This window comes from Typopeltis vanoorti, chromosome 4, assembly GCF_054136105.1.
Source record: "Typopeltis vanoorti isolate ZY-2024b chromosome 4, IOZ_Tvanoo_1.0, whole genome shotgun sequence".
Lineage (NCBI taxonomy): Eukaryota > Metazoa > Arthropoda > Arachnida > Uropygi > Thelyphonidae > Typopeltis > Typopeltis vanoorti.
The window spans coordinates 11,298,792-11,317,260 of NC_143552.1; the positions used below are offsets into that span (position 1 = coordinate 11,298,792).

Here is an 18,469-nt window from a genome sequence, read left to right on the forward strand (position 1 = left end):
GGCTATACTGGTGAAAACGAATGTAGTCCTTGTGTTCTGAAATTTTGATATACGCTGTCCTGCCTGTTTGGCCAAAGTAGGACAGCTTACAGCTGCAAGGGACCTGGTATACTACAGGTAGGTCTAGGGGAAGTGGTTGGTCTTTAGTGGAGCAGATAAGGGATGCCAATTTTCTATATGGTCTGTAACAACAGGTTAAATCATGTTTTCTTACGATTTTGGTAATTTTTTCCGAGGTGCCTTGGATGTAGGGAATGGTGATGGATTTAGAGTAATCCTTGTTGTTAAGGGGAGAGGGTTGTGGTTTACTAGTTTCAATATTTTTTGGATTTTTTTTTTTTGGGGGGGGGTTGCCATTGGCTGAGAAAGTGTTGAGGATGTGATTTAGTTCAGTGGTTAGGGCATTGTCATTTGAACAGATTAGTTTATCCACCAACAATCCCCCCCCCCCCACATCAACTCCATATTGATGTGAGGGTGGGGGATTGTTGGTGAATGTATCTGCCTGTATGGGTGGGTTTGCTATAAACAGAGAAAACCAAGGTTTCATCAGGCTGGAGGTGACTAGTGCATCTAGGAAAGGGAGGCTATTGTTTTCCTCTTTCTCCAGAGTGAACTTGATTCTGGGGTGTTGGTTGTTTAAGTGTGTCAGGAAGGAGAGGAGTGTGTCAGAGCCATGTGGCCAAATAGCAAACGCAACATCAACATAGCGAAGCCATATGGTTGGTTTTTGTGGGGTAGAGTTTAAGACTTTCTCTTCAAAAGTCTCCATAAAGAAGTTGGCCAAGGGTGGGAAGAGTGGTGAACCCATGGCTGTCCCCTCTATTTGTTTGTAGAATTTTCCCTGCCAAACGAAATTGCCTGAGTTCATTGTGAACTGCAATAGGGCTCAGATATTGGGAGGAAATTTAGCTAGGATTAGCTCTTAATGTTTCTTACAGTGGGACATTTGTGAATAAGGAGGAGACGTCAAAACTGACCATTATGTCAGTATGTTGGAGTGTAAGGTTTTCTATGCTGGCTTTGAAGTGGACTGAGTTTTTTTATGTGATGGTGTGTTGCCAGTGTAGTGTGTGAGTGCGTTGGCCAAATGTTTAGCTAATTTGTATGTGGCAGAATCAATGCCATCCACTATGGGACGTAATAGTACATTTTCTTTATGTATTTTTGGGAGTCCATATATACGGGGGGAAGGGGGGGTATACAGTTAAACGGTTTTAATTTGTCAGTAACTTCCACAGGCCAAGAAGTGTTCTTCTTAAGGAGCCTATGGAGTTTTCTAATTTGTAAGTTGGTGGGATTATATTCAATGGGAAGGTAAGCAGCACGATCTAATAATAGAGAATTAAGCTTCCCTTTGTAGTCTGTTAGGTTGAGTACTATCGTTCCTCTTATCCGCTCTGGTGATTACTATTTCTTTGTTTTTCTTCAATTCCTGCAGAGCTTTATACTCACTATTGGATATGTCGGCTTTGGTGGTCTTGCTTTGGTGAGAACACAAGCTACATCCAGTCTAATATTGTTGGCGATGTGGTATTGAAGGGGACGGATCCCCTGTTCGATCTGGATCATTATATCCTAAGCCGGTATTTTCCTGGGAACAATGGCGAAGTTGTGGCCATGTGACAGTGTGATGAGTGCTGCAGGCTTCAACGTAACTGAAGAAAGGTTGACTACAGTGTTGGTTGGAAGTTTTGGTTCGGAGGTCGAGCTGTTTTTTAATTTCTCAAATTTCTTGATATGCCGACCCCGTATTTTTTCAAATTCTTTATCCCGCGGTGCACGAGACGTCATATAAAATAGACCAAGGCTCGTGATTTAAAGTATTGAAAAGCTCTTCTGCAAGCACCTGAATAATCTGTTCAAATGACAACACCCTAACTACTGAACTAAATCACATCCTCAATACTTTCTCAGCCAATGGATACCCCCTCAAAAAATCCAAAAAAAAAATAATAAAAATAATGAAACCAGTAAACCACAACCCTCCCCGCTTCACAACAAGGATTACTCTAAATCCATCACCATTCCCTACATCTGAGTTACCTTGGAAAAAATTACCAAAATCTTAAGAAAACATGACTTGACCACTTGTTACAGACCATATAGAAAATTGGCATCCCTTATCTGCTCCACTAAAGACCAACCACTTCCCCTAGACCTACCTGGTGTATACCAGGTCCGTTGCAGTTGTAAGCTGTCCTACTTTGGCCAAACAGGCAGGACAGTGTATATATCAGAATTTCAGAACACAAGGACTACATCCGTTTTCTGCATGATTGAGAATGACTACAATGATAACTAGAACAGGCATTGGGTTAAACACGTGTAAAGGCTTAAGGCCTGTATCATGTCTGGATGATGTAAGGGTAGGTACAGTTCCTTAACCAGTACAAAGATTAATAAAAAATAAATAAAATTACCAGTGGTATACTACAAGGATCAGTCCTTAGTCCACTGTTATTCAATCTGTACATTAATGACATTAGGTAGGATTTGACAGGCAACATACAGCTCTTTGCTGATGATGCAAAGATAGATGGGGTAATCAGGAATGCTGCTAATATGCAGTACTTCCAGAATGATTTTAATAGGCTGGAATTGTGGGCATGGAAAAATCGATGTCAGTTCAGTGTCAGTAAATGCAGAGTCACGCACTTTGGCATTATTTATTAGATATCCAATGTCATTATATTGGTGGGATTATGCTAGAAGAAACTGATCAGGCTAGTCATCTTGGAGTGTTAGTATATAGGAAGTTGAAGTTTAGGGGGGCCATGTAGCAAAGATTACAAATACAACTCAAAAGATAATTGCAATTCTGAAATGAACTTTCACATATAAAGATAAGGATGTCATTTTGCCTCTATACAAGGCCTTGATAAGATGTCACTTGGACTATTGTGTGCAGGTGTAGTCTGGTTTCCATTGTGATTCTGATACAGTGCAGAGAGTAAAAAAGGAGAATGTTAAAAATGATATCAGGATTGTGAAAAACTGATTATGATGACAGATTGAGAATTTGTAGACTGCAGACACGAGCAAACAGAAGAACGAGGAGTGATATGATTGGGACTTACAAATTTCTAAAAAGGATTATATAGAATTTCAGTTGATGGAATTTTTCAGTTTTTGGAGGGTGTGGAAAGGACAAGAGGGCATCCTTGGAATCTGAGAATGAATACCACAAAGAAAGTGGTGAGATCTAGATTTTTCTCTCACAGGACAGTGTATGGCTGAATGAATTGTTGTTGGATGTTGTATATGCAAGCAATATGAATGAATTCAATAACAAATATGATAACTGGTGCATATAGCATATGGCCTTCCTCAACGAATCCTTGACTCCCTGGAGGCCTCTCTTAATAATAATAATAATCATGGAACTAATACACATTTTCTCTTTCTCTTTCCATTCTTATTTTTATTGATTCTGTTAAAGGCATCTGGTAATAGTCACACCCAGATCACCATGACATTTCTATGCTTTTGCAGAAATTTATCAGATCTAACTGCCTTCCCATTTTTCATCTTTCTCAGTACTTCTTCTGCTTCCATTCTTGTTATGTTAGGAATTAGCCCTATTACTACTTGATCTTCTTCATCCTTTTGTATACTCCCATTTATTTCATTAATTTCTCAAAATACTCTTTCCATCTATCTTGCACATCCATTTCTTCTATAAAAAAATTAGTTTAATCCTTTATCCAAGTGTGAGCAAACAAAGTTTGCGCCTGAAAGTATCTTCAGGACTGCGGTAAGGTGGTACAACACCAGGGCAACTCGTTGCAAAGGTGGAGCAAGCTACCAACACTCCTATCGCAGTATCTCCTATAATGCAAAACACATCTCCTTGCAGATATGTCTAATGTTATGCATTAAGGGAAGGGCCACTACCCAGACTAGTTTTGACCCTTATTGAGGTCTCTTCAGTGAGAGCCAGGCCCAAGTGGAGATACCAGGCAGAAGCATTAGCAGGTCATCTCTACCTATAGGAGTTGCAAAATGGTGTGCTACCCTTTTTTAATAAATTACTCTGGATTTAGAGAAAGATATTGAAAGTTTATTTTTTACTTGGTTAGAGTATAATAAAATTAGTTTAATCCTTTATCCAAGTGTGAGCAAACAAAGTTTGTGCCTGAAAGTATCTTCAGGACTGGGGTAGAGATGACCTGCTAATGCTTCTGCCTGGTATCTCCACTTGGGCCTGGCTCCCAATGAAGAGACCTCAATAAAGGTCGAAACTAGTCTGGGTAGTGGCCCTTCCCTTAATGCATAACATTAGACATATCTGCAAGGAGATGTGTTTTGCATTATAGGAGATACTGAGATAGGAGTGTTGGTAACTTGCTCCACCTTTGCAATGAGTTGCCCTGGTGTTGTACCACCTTACCCCAGTCCTGAAGATACTTTCAGGCGCAAACTTTGTTTGCTCACACTTGGATAAAGGATTAAACTAATTTTATTATACTCTAACCAAGTAAAAAATAAACTTTCAGCATCCATTTCTTCATACACTACAGTGATCTTGATCATTCTGGTATATATCTTTATATGTTTTGAGCTGATATATATTTTTTACTTTCTGTAAAATGCTTCATCATACACACTTTCATACAGGTTAGCATAGACTTCAGCTTTAGATCTTGCTACTGCTCTGTTTGCCTTTTTTGCTTTGCTTCTCTATATTTTGCTATTATTGTCACCTATTTTGTCCCATTTCTGCTTAGCCACTTTTCCTTAATACACTTTTGTACCTTGTCATTCGACCACCATGTTTCTTTGTTTATCTTAATTTCTTGGTGTCTGGTCCAACACTTCTTTACTAATATTACAGATGTTTTCCCATTCTGTATCTCCTATCGATTCATTTTCAGCAGTCATTGATTGTCCCTTTTTGACACACTTTAAAGTCATTTTTTTGGGAACAGCTTTCCTCACACTTTTTTCCTCCCAAAGGATTAACAATGCCCGTTGTTGAAGAAATACATAGGTTCTTTCTCCTTAACATTGACCACCCTCTACATGCTTATGTATAGACTGACGTTATAGGGTTCATATTAAAAAAATATGTTAATTGAACATTAAATGCTCATTCATGCATGACTAACATTCCTGTTCCTTTAAAACGTAGTAACAAAAATATTGTGAAGCTGTTTTAACAAGGTTATTTTTTTTGACAAAATTTAGATCAAAAGATGAGGAAATAGATTTAGTTCCAGTTAAAGAATTTTATAGAGATGCCCCAAGAGAAATTTCAAGACCAGTAAGTGTTTGTGTATTATTTTTTCTGATTTTTTGTTATAGTGATATATTTTTAAGGTTTGTGTAATGTATTTTTTTCTGTGCAGTAACAGAAGACGAAAAATGGTAAGGAATATCTTATGAAGTGCTCCCTAAATTATCTTTTACCATTATGGCAAAAAACTTTTTATAAAGTAGCTTTCTGATGTGCAGTATGTATCAGGATGGTAATAATTGTAAAATATCTTTTGTGATACAGTAATTTACTGTATATCAAAACCAGAATAGAAATTCCATTTACTGTTCTGGTAATTGAATGGTAAGGATAATCCAAATAAGTGTGGTACATTTACATGGTTCCTACCATAAAATGGTTGACATACATTGAAGGATTTGTTTTGAAGGTTAGATGAGTGATAGATTACTGCATTTGCGTCATCTTTTAGATGTCATTGCTTGGTAATTATGTCATGTCACCAGCAATTCTTCTTCCTCTTTATATCACTTTTATCCCACTTGGTGCAGGGTCCTTTATGATTATGCAATTGTGGAAAACCTCAACCAGCTTGTCACAGAGTCTGGCATTGCAGGGGGAGGGGGGGTAACCATTTTTATGACTGTAGAAGTGTGTGTTCATAGAGCAGGTTTGCCTGTTCTAGGGTATGGAAAACCCAAGTTTCTGGGTTAAGAAACCCCTATATCCGTATGAGACCAGATAAAGGTCTTCTCACGTCTTGGACAGGAATCAAATCCAAATCTTTTTGACCAAAGGGCTTCATCTGTATTGACTGAGCTACAGAGGCTCTTATATCACCATTAATTGAAAACAAATAAGATTCTTAGCATATTTCTTTATATCTGCTTGAGGAATTTTAACTTCATTACATTCAAAATGTTTTATTTTAGATCAGTAAGAAAGAAATATGCTAAAATTTCAGATTCTCTAGAATAAGATATCACAGAAATTTACAATTTCTCTGTCATCTTATTCTCAAGTCTAACCAGAAAATCTAAATTTGCATTGCGTATAACAAAGATTTCTGTCTCTCATTCAGCTTGACAAGTGGTGTTGGAAAAGGGGAGCAAGTTGGTATTATTGAGACATTGAAGTTGCCTAGGAAGATGACCTCACTGTTTGGATGGCTGGATTGCAAATGATTGAGCTTCAAGGAGAGGAATGTGAAGAGGTCTGAGTAGTTATCATAGTTTGAAGAATGGTAAATGCAGCAGATAAACATTGCTAGATGGGCCAAGGAAACCTTAATCCAAAGGAGCTTGAAAGGAGGGGATTCTAAATTAGACACTCTCTGGCTTGCAGTGTCTGATCTCACAGGTGCCATCCTTGTGGTAGAAGGAATTGCGAAGTGTGTAATTTGAACATTGCAAATGGGCAGTGGTGGATGTTATTTGGGTTTCTGTCAAGAGTGAGATGTTTGGTCTGGATGAATGTAAGTAATGGTAAATGTCATTTATGTTGGTGTTAATGCCAGGAAAGTTATTAAAGTGGATGTAAAAGTGAATTTTTAATGAGGAGATTCTGGTATGGTTTGCATGCTCGGATTATTTTTATTGTGTAATTTTTACAGTAGTTAGAGGAAGATTCCTCTTTTTTGCATTTCCACTATCATTGTAAGATTCACTGTAAGTTTGTTCATGATTATGTGGAAGGATAGAGTAGTGGAGATGTGCAGTGAGATGAGATACTCTTAGACAGTCTGTGGCATCACTGTTTTAACTGATAAACTTTCAAAATAGAGGTTATGGGTTTCTAAGTATGTATGTATGGGATGACCTTGAAAGGTATCACTCGCATTGCATGGAGAAGGGAGGAGACCAGAAACTGGAATGCTCCAATAAGCTGGGTGGTGGTATTTCAGGCAATGAAGGTTATTTGTCAACTAGTAGTCTAGTTGGCATTCTGTCTAACTGGGAAAAGTATCCCTTTATAGTGGGGATACTTGCTGGATTCACTGGTCCTTTTTGTGGAAACATGCCACTTCGAGGAAGGTGGGGTTCACGTGACAGGGAGAGGCTGTATATTGCGCATTGTCTTCTTGCTCACTAGAGGCCCCATGTTGGAGGGAGACACTGTTTAAAGATGCTGTCGATTTTTGTTGCATATCTGATCATCCCATCTCTCTGATGTAACAGATGCTGCATCGCAGAAAATTTTATATACACATGGTCTCTTCAGTGCTGAATGAAGTGGTTTTGGTGACCTCATAGAGACTTTCATTGTCATCAACATGAAGACAACTTTGAAGTTAGTTTAACACGTTAGTAATTTTATCTGTGATGTAAGATATAGAAGCTACACCTTTATATTGTTTTCTTGTACGTGCTGAACAATTAATGGCTTTTGTAAAATGTTACTGATGGTTTTAAGACTATAGCCATTCTTTAGGAGTATTTTATTGAGGTAATAAAACTAGCAGATACCTTTTACAGAAGTCATGAAATTTTCCTACTCGTATACAAGAAAATGTAGACTTCAAAGATAGGCTACATTTTCTTGTATATAGACTACAAAGACTAGAATCTAGACTACAAAGGTAGTCTAGATTCTTCACATTATATAAACATTATAGATAAAATTGCTGATATGTTAAAACTGTAAATTAAAGATGCTAAGATGTTATATTCTTGGTTTAATCCTTTATTTGAGTTTAAGCAAACAAAGTTTGCACGTGAAGTCACTTCACAACTGGGATACTTGTATGTAGAGGCTAACGATTTCACATCAGTTGCCTTAATATCCCATAATGCAATGTGCACATCCTTACAGATGGAAATGTATAATGCTATGCATTATGGAAGGGCCACTACCCAGACCGATTTTGACTTTTATTGAGGTCTCATTAGTGGGAGTCAGACTATCCCAGTTGTGAAGTGACTTCATGTGCAAAATTTATTTGCTTACACCTGGATAAAGGATTAAGGAAATCTTTTTTTTGCAATCGCATCAGATTGGTCTTTTATATAATCAAGTTCAGCTATAATTCTCGCACGAACTTTCCTGCGATAATAAGCTTTAAAAGCTTGTACAATGCCTTAATCACATGGTTGAATTAACAATGTAGTGTTCGAAGACAAGAAAATTACTTTGATGTTCTTTAACCATAAATTGTTTGTGTGTGGTGCAGTTGTCTATTAAAAGACAATTTTTCACTTTAATTTAAAATCCTATTTAACTAACCAGTTGTTGAAAATGTCATTAGTCATCCAAGCTTTTGCACTAGAACAATAGTCAACAGGCAAACTTTTGACACCTTTAAAACACCGAGGATTTTTACTTTTTTCCAATCAGTAGGAGCTCTCGGTTCTCACCTTTCATATTAGCACAACAGAGAACTGTCACTCTCTCTTTTGAAGATTTAAATCCTTTAATACTTTCATTTTTAAACAAATAAGTATGCTCAGGCACTCCCCCTTCCCCCCTGGGGAGTGCCTGAGCCTACTTTCTGGCGAAAACAATGGGGGACCTTCCTTAACCGGGCGATGCCCCAGCCTGTGTGAAATTTTGCCATGTTGTACCATCATTTTGTATTTTGGTTTAAGCCAATAAGAATCCAATTTGGTCGACTAAATTCCAAATTGCCAGCCCATCCTCGTTCGTTCATTATCCAGGTAGATACCCAACAGGGTGCACCATGAGAAGGTGAGGATTGGACATTAGGTCAGAAGCTCTGGTCGGTTTTCTGCATTCCTTTAATGGCTATGTGGAGGTCTCCTCTCAGTTTTATAGCTTTAAGTTATCAGTTCAAGGATGGAGTAGCTATAGTATTGAACACTAAACATAAACTTCTCAAATGGGAGACATTGTCAAATAGTGATGTGCACGTTTTCAAAATTGGAAATTGGTAAACCTGATCAATGAGCATTGAAATTTTCAGGTAACAGTATTATAGATTTAGAGGAATTCTTTTGGTCATGTGAGAGAGAGAGAGCAACTGACAAACTAAAATACTTTTGTTGGAAACTTAATAGCAAACTAGGAAGTGAATCATAGACCTAAACAAATGTAAAATAAAATTGATGAAAAACATATAACTTAAATCTGCTTAGGAAATGGATTACTAATTAACTACCATTACATTCTAACACAAAGATGTGTATAAATTTAAATGGTAAGAACACATGAGAAATAAGAAATATATTATAGACTGTGCTATCTTCCTTCTGGTTGTGAATATAGGACTATTCATGAATGGGATTTGAAATAGGATGATCATTGTCTAGTAGAGCAGAATAGGAATGTGTGCAAAAGTTTTAAACATGATCAAAATTAGCAGTTTATTGACATTTATTGAAATGTACAAATATTTTTAGAGAAAAAGTGAAAAAAAGGTGCAATGACAGAATCTAAAAATCAGTGGTAGAATTGAAGAAATCGTATTGAAAATTCTTTGCAAATATGTTAGAATGTGTGTAAAGAGAATAGAGAGTAAATACAAAAAAGCAAAGTTGGGTGTGAAAGTATCTTCACTAACATTATGAGAAGCCTTTCAGAACAATGGAGATAATAAATTATCATTGTTCTGAAGGCTGCCAAGAAAGCTGAGAAATGAAGGAAAGCACACTATAAAAGGAGTCAAAAATGGTAAATACAGTTCAATGATGAAAGAGAAAATTCATTATCATCATCAAATTACTGATATGCACCCTCAAGGGGTGCACAGGATATGATAGTACTACATGAAAAACTTACATCATTACTAACTTCCTATCTACAATTTTCCACACCAAATCAATTGTTACCTGTCAAGACTCCAACATTATCAGATCTTATATTTCTACCTTCTAAGACACTTTCTACTACTGTATCAATCCACCTATTGTAATCATATAGTTGTTTGTTGCTATTATTTAAAATGTCTTTTCTCTATACTTTATATACCGTTATTCTATTTAGCAGTGCCCTAAATAGCGCTTTCTCTCTCGTAGCCTTTCTCACTTATTCTACTGCGTACTAGGTTTATCCACCTTCCGTATTTTATTAGTCGTATGCCTAAGAACACTGAAAATTTATTTATTGAGACAGTGTCATCAGTATATCGGCATAAGACTAAATAAAGATGTCCTCCCACGATGAGTCTTCGGACTCCTTGGAGGTATCAGGAATAATAATAATAATAATAATAATAATAAAACGTTCGGTAGATCTCTCTCTCTTACTAGCGTAAATTTCCTTTAACAAAGTTTACATTAACAGTCGTGGTTCTTAAGTAATTAAACTGCGCGTTTAATGCTTTAGTCGTTTCCTGCTCACAAGTCCGATTATTTTTTTTAGAAACAGTGCAGTTGTAAAATAAAGGATCAGGCAGCACTTTTAACAAATAAATAAAACACATTTATTTACATTAATATGAAATATACATGAATCGAATGACAGGAGGATTGCTTTCTCTACCCATCTAAAAAAATCTTTAGCATAAAATTAGAATCCTTTTATTTCAATACTAAATAATCTGTTTAACTCAAATACTTATTTACTCTCTGCTTACAAATTCAACTTAATAAACTTCTAGTTTACTCGCAAAGAGGCTAGTTTTTATAAATTAGATATCAACTTCTAACATGCCAATTGACTCTCTTATGGACGCTTCTTATTACTATTAAACTAATTCTTAACAGTCCATTATACAACATATCTCCTAGATTATAGAGAAAATATACAAAGGGAAGTGACTTACAGAGGCTCTGTATCACACATTCAGTCAAGAGTCTTTTACTACAGTCTTTATGGCTTTTCTTTCATCTCGAATTTTAGGCTTCTTTCAGGAGTATCTTGCTACAGCAGTATCACTTCGGGATATTAGTGGACTTTTTGACTGCAATCTGCGGTACTCGAATACAAAGGTTTCAGCATACAGGCAATTTCTTCTCTGGCTCCTACTTCAGGAAATTCTGCTTCTAATTGCCGCCTTCTGCTACTAACTGCTGACTGGCTCTGGTTCTTTTCAGTAACAGCACTTTGCCCTTGCTCTTTAGGCACTTGGATCTCGGCTCTCCTCTCAGCAACTGGGGCCTTGCCTCTCCTCGTTCTCTGCCGCCACTGTTCTGGTTCGGACTCTGCTTATGGTCTGCAGCTTGCTTCCGTCCTGGTTCCGACTGCCTCTAGTTCCAACTTATGAAGATTCTCTCTCGATGCCTGGAAGCCCCTCATGCTCGGCTCGGTCTCCTTTTATTCTCTGATCTCGGGACCTTGTACTAAGGGTAGTAAACCCTGAAGAATTCAGCATGACTCTTTTATCTTTAAGTTTGACCTGCTCTTTGTTCCCCTCCGCACATTCTTTTCATCATATTTTGCCAGGCGCAGAACTTGTCTAAAACTAGCAGACCTCTTTGATACTTCTCTTGTCCATTCAGGCCGCAGAAATTTCTCTAAACCTAGCAGCACTCTTAGATACTAACTTTAAAGGTGTTAGCGCAGTGCTTGTAAGCACTTCTCTCATACACAAAACTAGTAAACAACTTTCCTGCGCTCTTACACATAATTATATACAAAGTTCTGAAAAACCTGGCAGAAAACACTTGTTTTGCTATCTTTCTTTTCCCATTTTGTTTAAGCATCCATACCACCTGAGATTAGCTCTGCTAATTCATTCTTGGATGCTAACAATGTTAAGTTCTTTTCTAATATCCTCATTTTTAATATGATATTGCCACTGATGCTATCTGTTCATGCTGCCCCTAATCTTTCTCAGGACTCTCATATCTGTGTTCTCTAGTCTTTGATCAAGTGTTTTATTTCTAACCAAGCTCTCAGATCCATAAGTTAACATTGGTTTCAACACTGTCTTGTATACAGCTAATTTAGTGTTGCCTGAGCAAATATTTAATATGGATGAAACTGCTCTGTTTTGGAAGACGATGCCAACATGTCAAAAGAGGAAAAATCTATGCCTGGATTCAAGGTCGCAAAAGATCGGATTACTGTTATGATCGGCAGCAACATTTCAGTGGGCTTAAAACTTAAACCCCTTCAGTGTACCGTTCCCAGAGACTGTGTGCCTTTAAGAACATTGACACGTGTATGCTGCCTGTAATCTGGAAATCCAACATGAAGGCTTGGATTACATGTGAGCTGTTCGGAGACTGGTTCAATTACCACTTCATTCACCAGGCGAAGGAATATTGTGCCGAGAAGGAATCCCGTTTAAATTGCTTCTCCTCCTGGACAATGTCCTCGGTCACTCAGAAGAGTTGAATGACTTTCATCCTGATGTAAAAGTTGTTTACCTTCCTCCTAGAACTACCTCACTATTGCAACCTAGGGATCAAGGCATTATTCTGACCTTTAAAGCCTACTATCTGTGGTGTACATTTTCCCCAAGCAGTTAAGGCCACTGATAGTGGTAAGGATATTAATCTACTTGATTTCTGGAAGAACTATAATATCCTTGACGCTATCAAAAACATCGGGTGGCTTGGGATGAAATCAAGCAGACAACAGTGAATGCTGTGTGGAAGAAACTCAGCCCAGTAATGGTCTAATTTTGAGCGTTTCATGGAAGGAGAGCAAACAATGACTGATATGGCTGCTGAGTTGACACAAGAAACATCAGGCTACAGAGAGGCTTGTGCACTACTGGCACAGCAGTTAGAGCTGGAAGTGGATAACAGTGACATTAACAAGCTTCTTTTGAGTCACGATGAAGAGCTGACTGATAATGACCTTATTCAGTTGGAGGCATTCCGAAGAAAACACTAAACTGATTGAATCCAGGCATAATGAAATTTACAACAAAGGGACTAGCCGAGGTTTTCAACTTGATAGACATGACATTAGCAAAATTAGAATTGATGGATCCGAACACTGAGCGGTTCGAAAACATTAGCCACCTTATCTATTCCGATATGTCTAGCTACAAGGACAAGAAGCATTGTGATCACACAATGCAAAGCACATATCCTTACAGGTATGTACGGGCAGGTATGTATTTTAATAATAAGGTGTGACACCTTTTGGTAACTTGTATGTAAAAATGATTTCTGCATTACTTCAATCTTGGTATCACCTCTGGGTCTGGCTCTCACTGACGAGACAGACCTCAATAAAGGTCGAAACCAGTCTGGGTAGTGACTCTTCCCATAATGCCAGTAACGAGATGTGCTTTGCATTATGGGATACTAAGGCAAGTGATGTGAAGTCATACACCTTTACAAGTTGCCTCAGTTCCAAAAATAATTCAGGCACAAACTTTGTTTGCTTACACTTGGATAAAGGATTAAACTAAATTTATTATAGTCTAACCAAATGGGAAAAAAAAAACTTCCAACATCTTTCTCTAAATCCAGAGTAATTTAATAATAAGGTGAGACACCTTTTGGCAACTCGTATAGATAAATATGACTTCTGCATTGCTTCCACCTTGGTATCACCACTTCTTGGTCTGGCTTCCAGTGATATGTTGATGCAAGAAGTCGCTTTGCATTATGAGAGATACTAAGACAAGGAGTGATGAGAGCTAGGTCCACCTTTACCACGAGTTGCCTCAGTCCTGAAGATACTTCATGTGCAAACTTTGTTTGCTTACACTTGGATAAAGGATAAAACTAAATTTATTATAGTCTTACCAAGCAGGGGAAAAAACTTCCAACAGTCTATCCTTCGCTGTTTACCTCAAGCCCGCACACACGTGGCAATAAATACATGCTAACTCATATCACCACTCTTTGCAAAAATTTGGAGTCATCAAAACCCTCAAAAATAGGGCTATAACAATTTGCACTAATGAACAAGATCTTAAACGAGAATTAAAAAATATTATTAGCAATACATTTATAAATAACGGATATAGCAAAAATACTATTAATAAAATTCTTCATGAAACTTCATCAAAAAGTAATATAGATTACAGTAAAACCATAACTATCCGTACATTACAGGGTTATCAGAAAAAATTAATATAATTCTACATCATTATAATCTTAATGCCACTTTTAAACTACCTTTATAATTAAAAAACATATTCAACTCCTCTAAGGATCCTCTATCACCATTGGCACACCTTGGAGTTTATTGCTCCTGTAACTTACCTTATATTGGGGAAACTGGATGTAAAATCCCAGATAGGGATTTAAAAAAGTAAAAAAAAAAAAAGAACACAAATGACACATTAAAATTTAATAATTTTGGTAAAGCAGGCCTCTCAAATCATGCTCTTAACACCCTACATTGAATTGATTGGAAAAGTACTTGTTCTTTACATCATACAAAAACTTGGTATGAACGGAAATTTAAAGAAGCCTGTGAAATTTTGATTAATTACCCTAATCTCAATAAGAATGGTGGCTTAAAAATCCCAAGAATTTGGATGGCACATATTCAGCCCTAGTTTCCAGCAAACCCTGACCTTAGGATCTAAGCAATTTTTCATCTTTTATTGGCCACTATCCATACCAGTTGTTGCAATTTATATGTATACTTTCAAGGGTGGTCTGAAAAGTTCTCGACCATAGATGCCAACACTATTGGCATGATTTTTTTTTTTCTAAGTTGGTACATCTGTCATTAGCATCCATGTGAAATTGCAAGTCATTCTTTCAAGTAGTTTGTTTTATACAGCTGTCTGAAGCAAAAGTGTTGTCTGTATCCCTTGAAATGGATAAAATTGAGTATCATGCAGTTATAAAATTCTTTGTAAAAGAAGGTTTAACGGCAAAAGAAATTCATTCGAAGTTCATAAAAGTTTATGGGCACTCTTCTCCTTCATTTTCGACAATTAAGAAATGGGCTGCCGAGTTTAATTGTGTCCTTACCAGCCTTGAAGATGATCCACGTGAAGGACATCCAAAAAGTGTAACAACAAATCATTGATCAAGTACACAATATGGTATTGGATGACCGGCAAGTCAAAGTGCATGAAATTGCTGAGACTATAGGCATTTCAAAAGAATTTTGCATGAAGAATTCCCAATGAAAAAGCTTTGCGCAAGATAAGTGCTGCACTTGCTCACAGCAGATCAAAAATGCACTCGCATTAAAATTTCTGAACAGTGCTTGGAGCATATCAACAAGAATAAAATGGATTTTGTGCATTGATTTATTACTATGGATGAGACTTGGATTCACCATTACACACCAGAATCCAAACGGCAGTCAAAACAGTGGACAGAAGCCGGTTGTTCAGCGCCAAAGAAGACAAGGTCGGTTCCATCAGCAGGAAAGGTTATGGTATCGGTGTTTTGTGCTAAAGGCATTTTGTTTATTAATTATCTTGAAATGGGTAAAACAATAACTGGGGAATATTATTACAGTCTTTTAACCAGACTAGACGAAAAAATTCTTGAGAAAAACCTAGTTTGCAGAAGAAAAAAAAATCATCTTTCATCTGTTAAGTTATTATGGTTAAGTCCCTATAACTCTGTTGATTTAATGTATCGACTTACGTCCTGCTGGATGGAATGGAACCCGGCGTAAGTCGAGGGATGACTGTATATTTAAGACATGACTAGTTTCAAGTAAGAATAATATAAGCGGGGGAATATAAACTATAACTGCTTAGTCTTTGACTTAAGATCTTATATTCTCATATGCAATCTATAGTCTAACTGGTGCAGTTATTAAAAACATTTGTTTTAAAGACTTTTTACTATCGACTAGCAGCAGTCAATAGTTAAGTCAATAATGGGCAGGCGACCATTCCCAAACATTAAATAAAGAAAGCAAAGGCAAAGCAGAGTAATATAAATGCAGACCACATTATGACAAAGGTTTGTTTCAGCATTGCAATTATTCTCTGAACTGTATTTGCAATTTTTGCTATATGACCCTTGAACTTCAACTTTCTTTCAACTGAAACTCCAAAATCCCTAGCCTGATCAGTTTCTTCAAGCATAATTCTACCAGTATAATACGACATTGGATATCTAATCACACCAAAGTGCATGATTACATTTATTAACATTGAAATAGTCCATTTTCAAATGCCCACAATTCCAGCCTGTTTAAATCATTCTGCAAGTACTGCATATCAGCAGCACTCCTGATTACTCTATCTTTTCATCATCATCAGCAAATAGCTGTATGTGACATGTCAAATCCTTCCCAATGTCATTAATGTACAGATTGAATAACAATGGATCAAGGACTGATTCTTGAGGCACACCACTGGTTACCTTGAATCTTGCAGATTCTCCCCCACCCCCCCCATCATATAACACTCTTCGATATATTATTGAGCCATCCTCTTATCCATGCCAATAATTTATAATCCAATCCCACATTCTCCAGTTTTTTTACAACAGTATTTGATGCTGTATTCTGTCGAAAACCTTAGCAAAATCCACAAGTATCATGATGTATCCATTCCTCTTGTCTAACTCATTGGTTACATTGTTATAGAATGTGAGCAAGTTGCTAATACATTGACCTTCCCTTAGTAAACCCATGTTGCTCATTGCTAAGTAGTGATTCATTGTCAATACATTTTTGAATGCGAGCCCTAACCAATTTTTCGAAAATCTTCACCACCACTCCTGAGATGCTGATGGATACACGGTCTGATGGATGGTTGGATACACGGTCTTTGCACCACCCTTGTGCAATGGGATTACCATACATTCTTTCCACTCCTGTGTAATCTTCCCTGTTGTGAGACTCAAATTATATACCCTGGTCATGGGAATAGCCAGCTCAGCTGAACACTCTTTTAGCATCTTTGCTGATATCCCATCAGTTTTTATTGAAGAATTCTTATTCAATTTGTGCACAACTCTAGTACGTCTTCCTCAGCCACATGAGTTTCCTCATACAGGAAAGAGGTAGCAGTGAGTTCACTGCTACCTCTTTCCTGTATCAACCAGGTTGATAGCTTTTAGCAAAATGGCTGCTCATTAGTTGAACAATCACTTCTGCATACCATCTGCATTCATTAGAGTTATATTTTCAAATTCTTTTACCTATAGCATATCAATAGAACTCTTTTGGGCAATGTTTAACTTGCAGAGTCACTGATGATATCCCATCAGTTTTTATTGAAGAATTCTTATTCAGTTTGTGCACAACTCTAGTATGTCTTCCTCAACCACATGAGTTTCCTCATACGGGAAAGAGGTAGCAGTGAGTTCACTGTTATCTCTTTCCTGTATCAACCAGGTTGATGGCTTTTAGCAAAATGGCTGCTCATTAGTTGAACAATCACTTCTGCATACCATCTGCATTCATTAGAGTTATATTTTCAAATTCTTTTACCTATAGCATATCAATAGAACTCTTTTGGGCAATGTTTAACTTGCAGAGTTTCTTTTCATTCTCGTACTTAGCTTTCCATACAACACTTGTGACTCTTCCAGCCTGCTGCTTATAATTATCATAACTGACATCATTCTTATGCTCATGACATTCCTTCCACATCATCTTTTACTTATGAATCTCTTGCTTAAGTAGATTACACATCCATTTCACTCCTACTCTATTTCTTCTTCAAACTCTAGCGACACATTCTGATATCACATCATTTAAGTATTTTTTAAACACTTACCACACTCTGTGAATATCCTTCCCATTCAATAACTGATACCATGGCACAGAACCTAGCATACCCCTCAGATAGTCATAATTACCTGCTTTGTTGTTTAGCATATAAACTTTTCTGAATGGAACATTTATAAACTTAGCCATTTTCCCAAGTGAATACTGCATGGTCACTGTCACTAACTGGAGGCAGAATAGTTACAAGTTTAACTGAAACACCCTCTGACACTATAATGAGATCTAACACTTTGACTGCATGTTCCTTCTGTCACATGCTGCTTGAGAAAGTTGTCTTGCAACAGCATTAATACAGATGAAACTTCCTAATCAGAGTTTTCTTGAACATTCCTTTAGAACGTAAATAGCAATTTCTTCTTTTATTCACTAAATGTTTATTTACAGTCTTAACTCTTCCAATAAAAAAAAAAAACTTAGTTCTACGATTCCCTTTTCGGAATCTACTATAAATCTTTCAATTAGTGTTTCCTCCAATATTCCGTTTAAAACGCATATAACAATATTTTCTTTTATTTATCCACATACTTATTCCACATTAAAACTTAATAATTCCACAATTCCTTGTACGGAATATACTATTAATTTTCCTCCGACTGTCACATAAAAACTTAAGTTCCTCCAAACCTAAATATCTGGCGGCCTGTGTTCTCAATTCCTTCCGAACGCTATCCTTGTTTACTCTTTCGTTGCTTCGATACCGAACTTGTCAGCCGTCAATCACACATC

General features: G+C 37.0%; 1 protein-coding gene across 2 annotated transcripts in view; it reads left to right on the forward strand.

Annotated features, from left to right (window-relative positions):
* thoc5 (THO complex subunit 5) overlaps nucleotides 1–18,469 on the forward strand; it is a 514,059-nt gene that overhangs the window by 158,854 nt on the left and 336,736 nt on the right. For both annotated transcript variants that reach the window (XM_090391636.1, XM_090391637.1), the window contains exon 5: nucleotides 5,191–5,266. In XM_090391636.1, coding sequence (XP_090247762.1) covers nucleotides 5,191–5,266 — 76 coding nt within the window. The remainder of the gene's footprint in view (nucleotides 1–5,190; nucleotides 5,267–18,469) is intronic.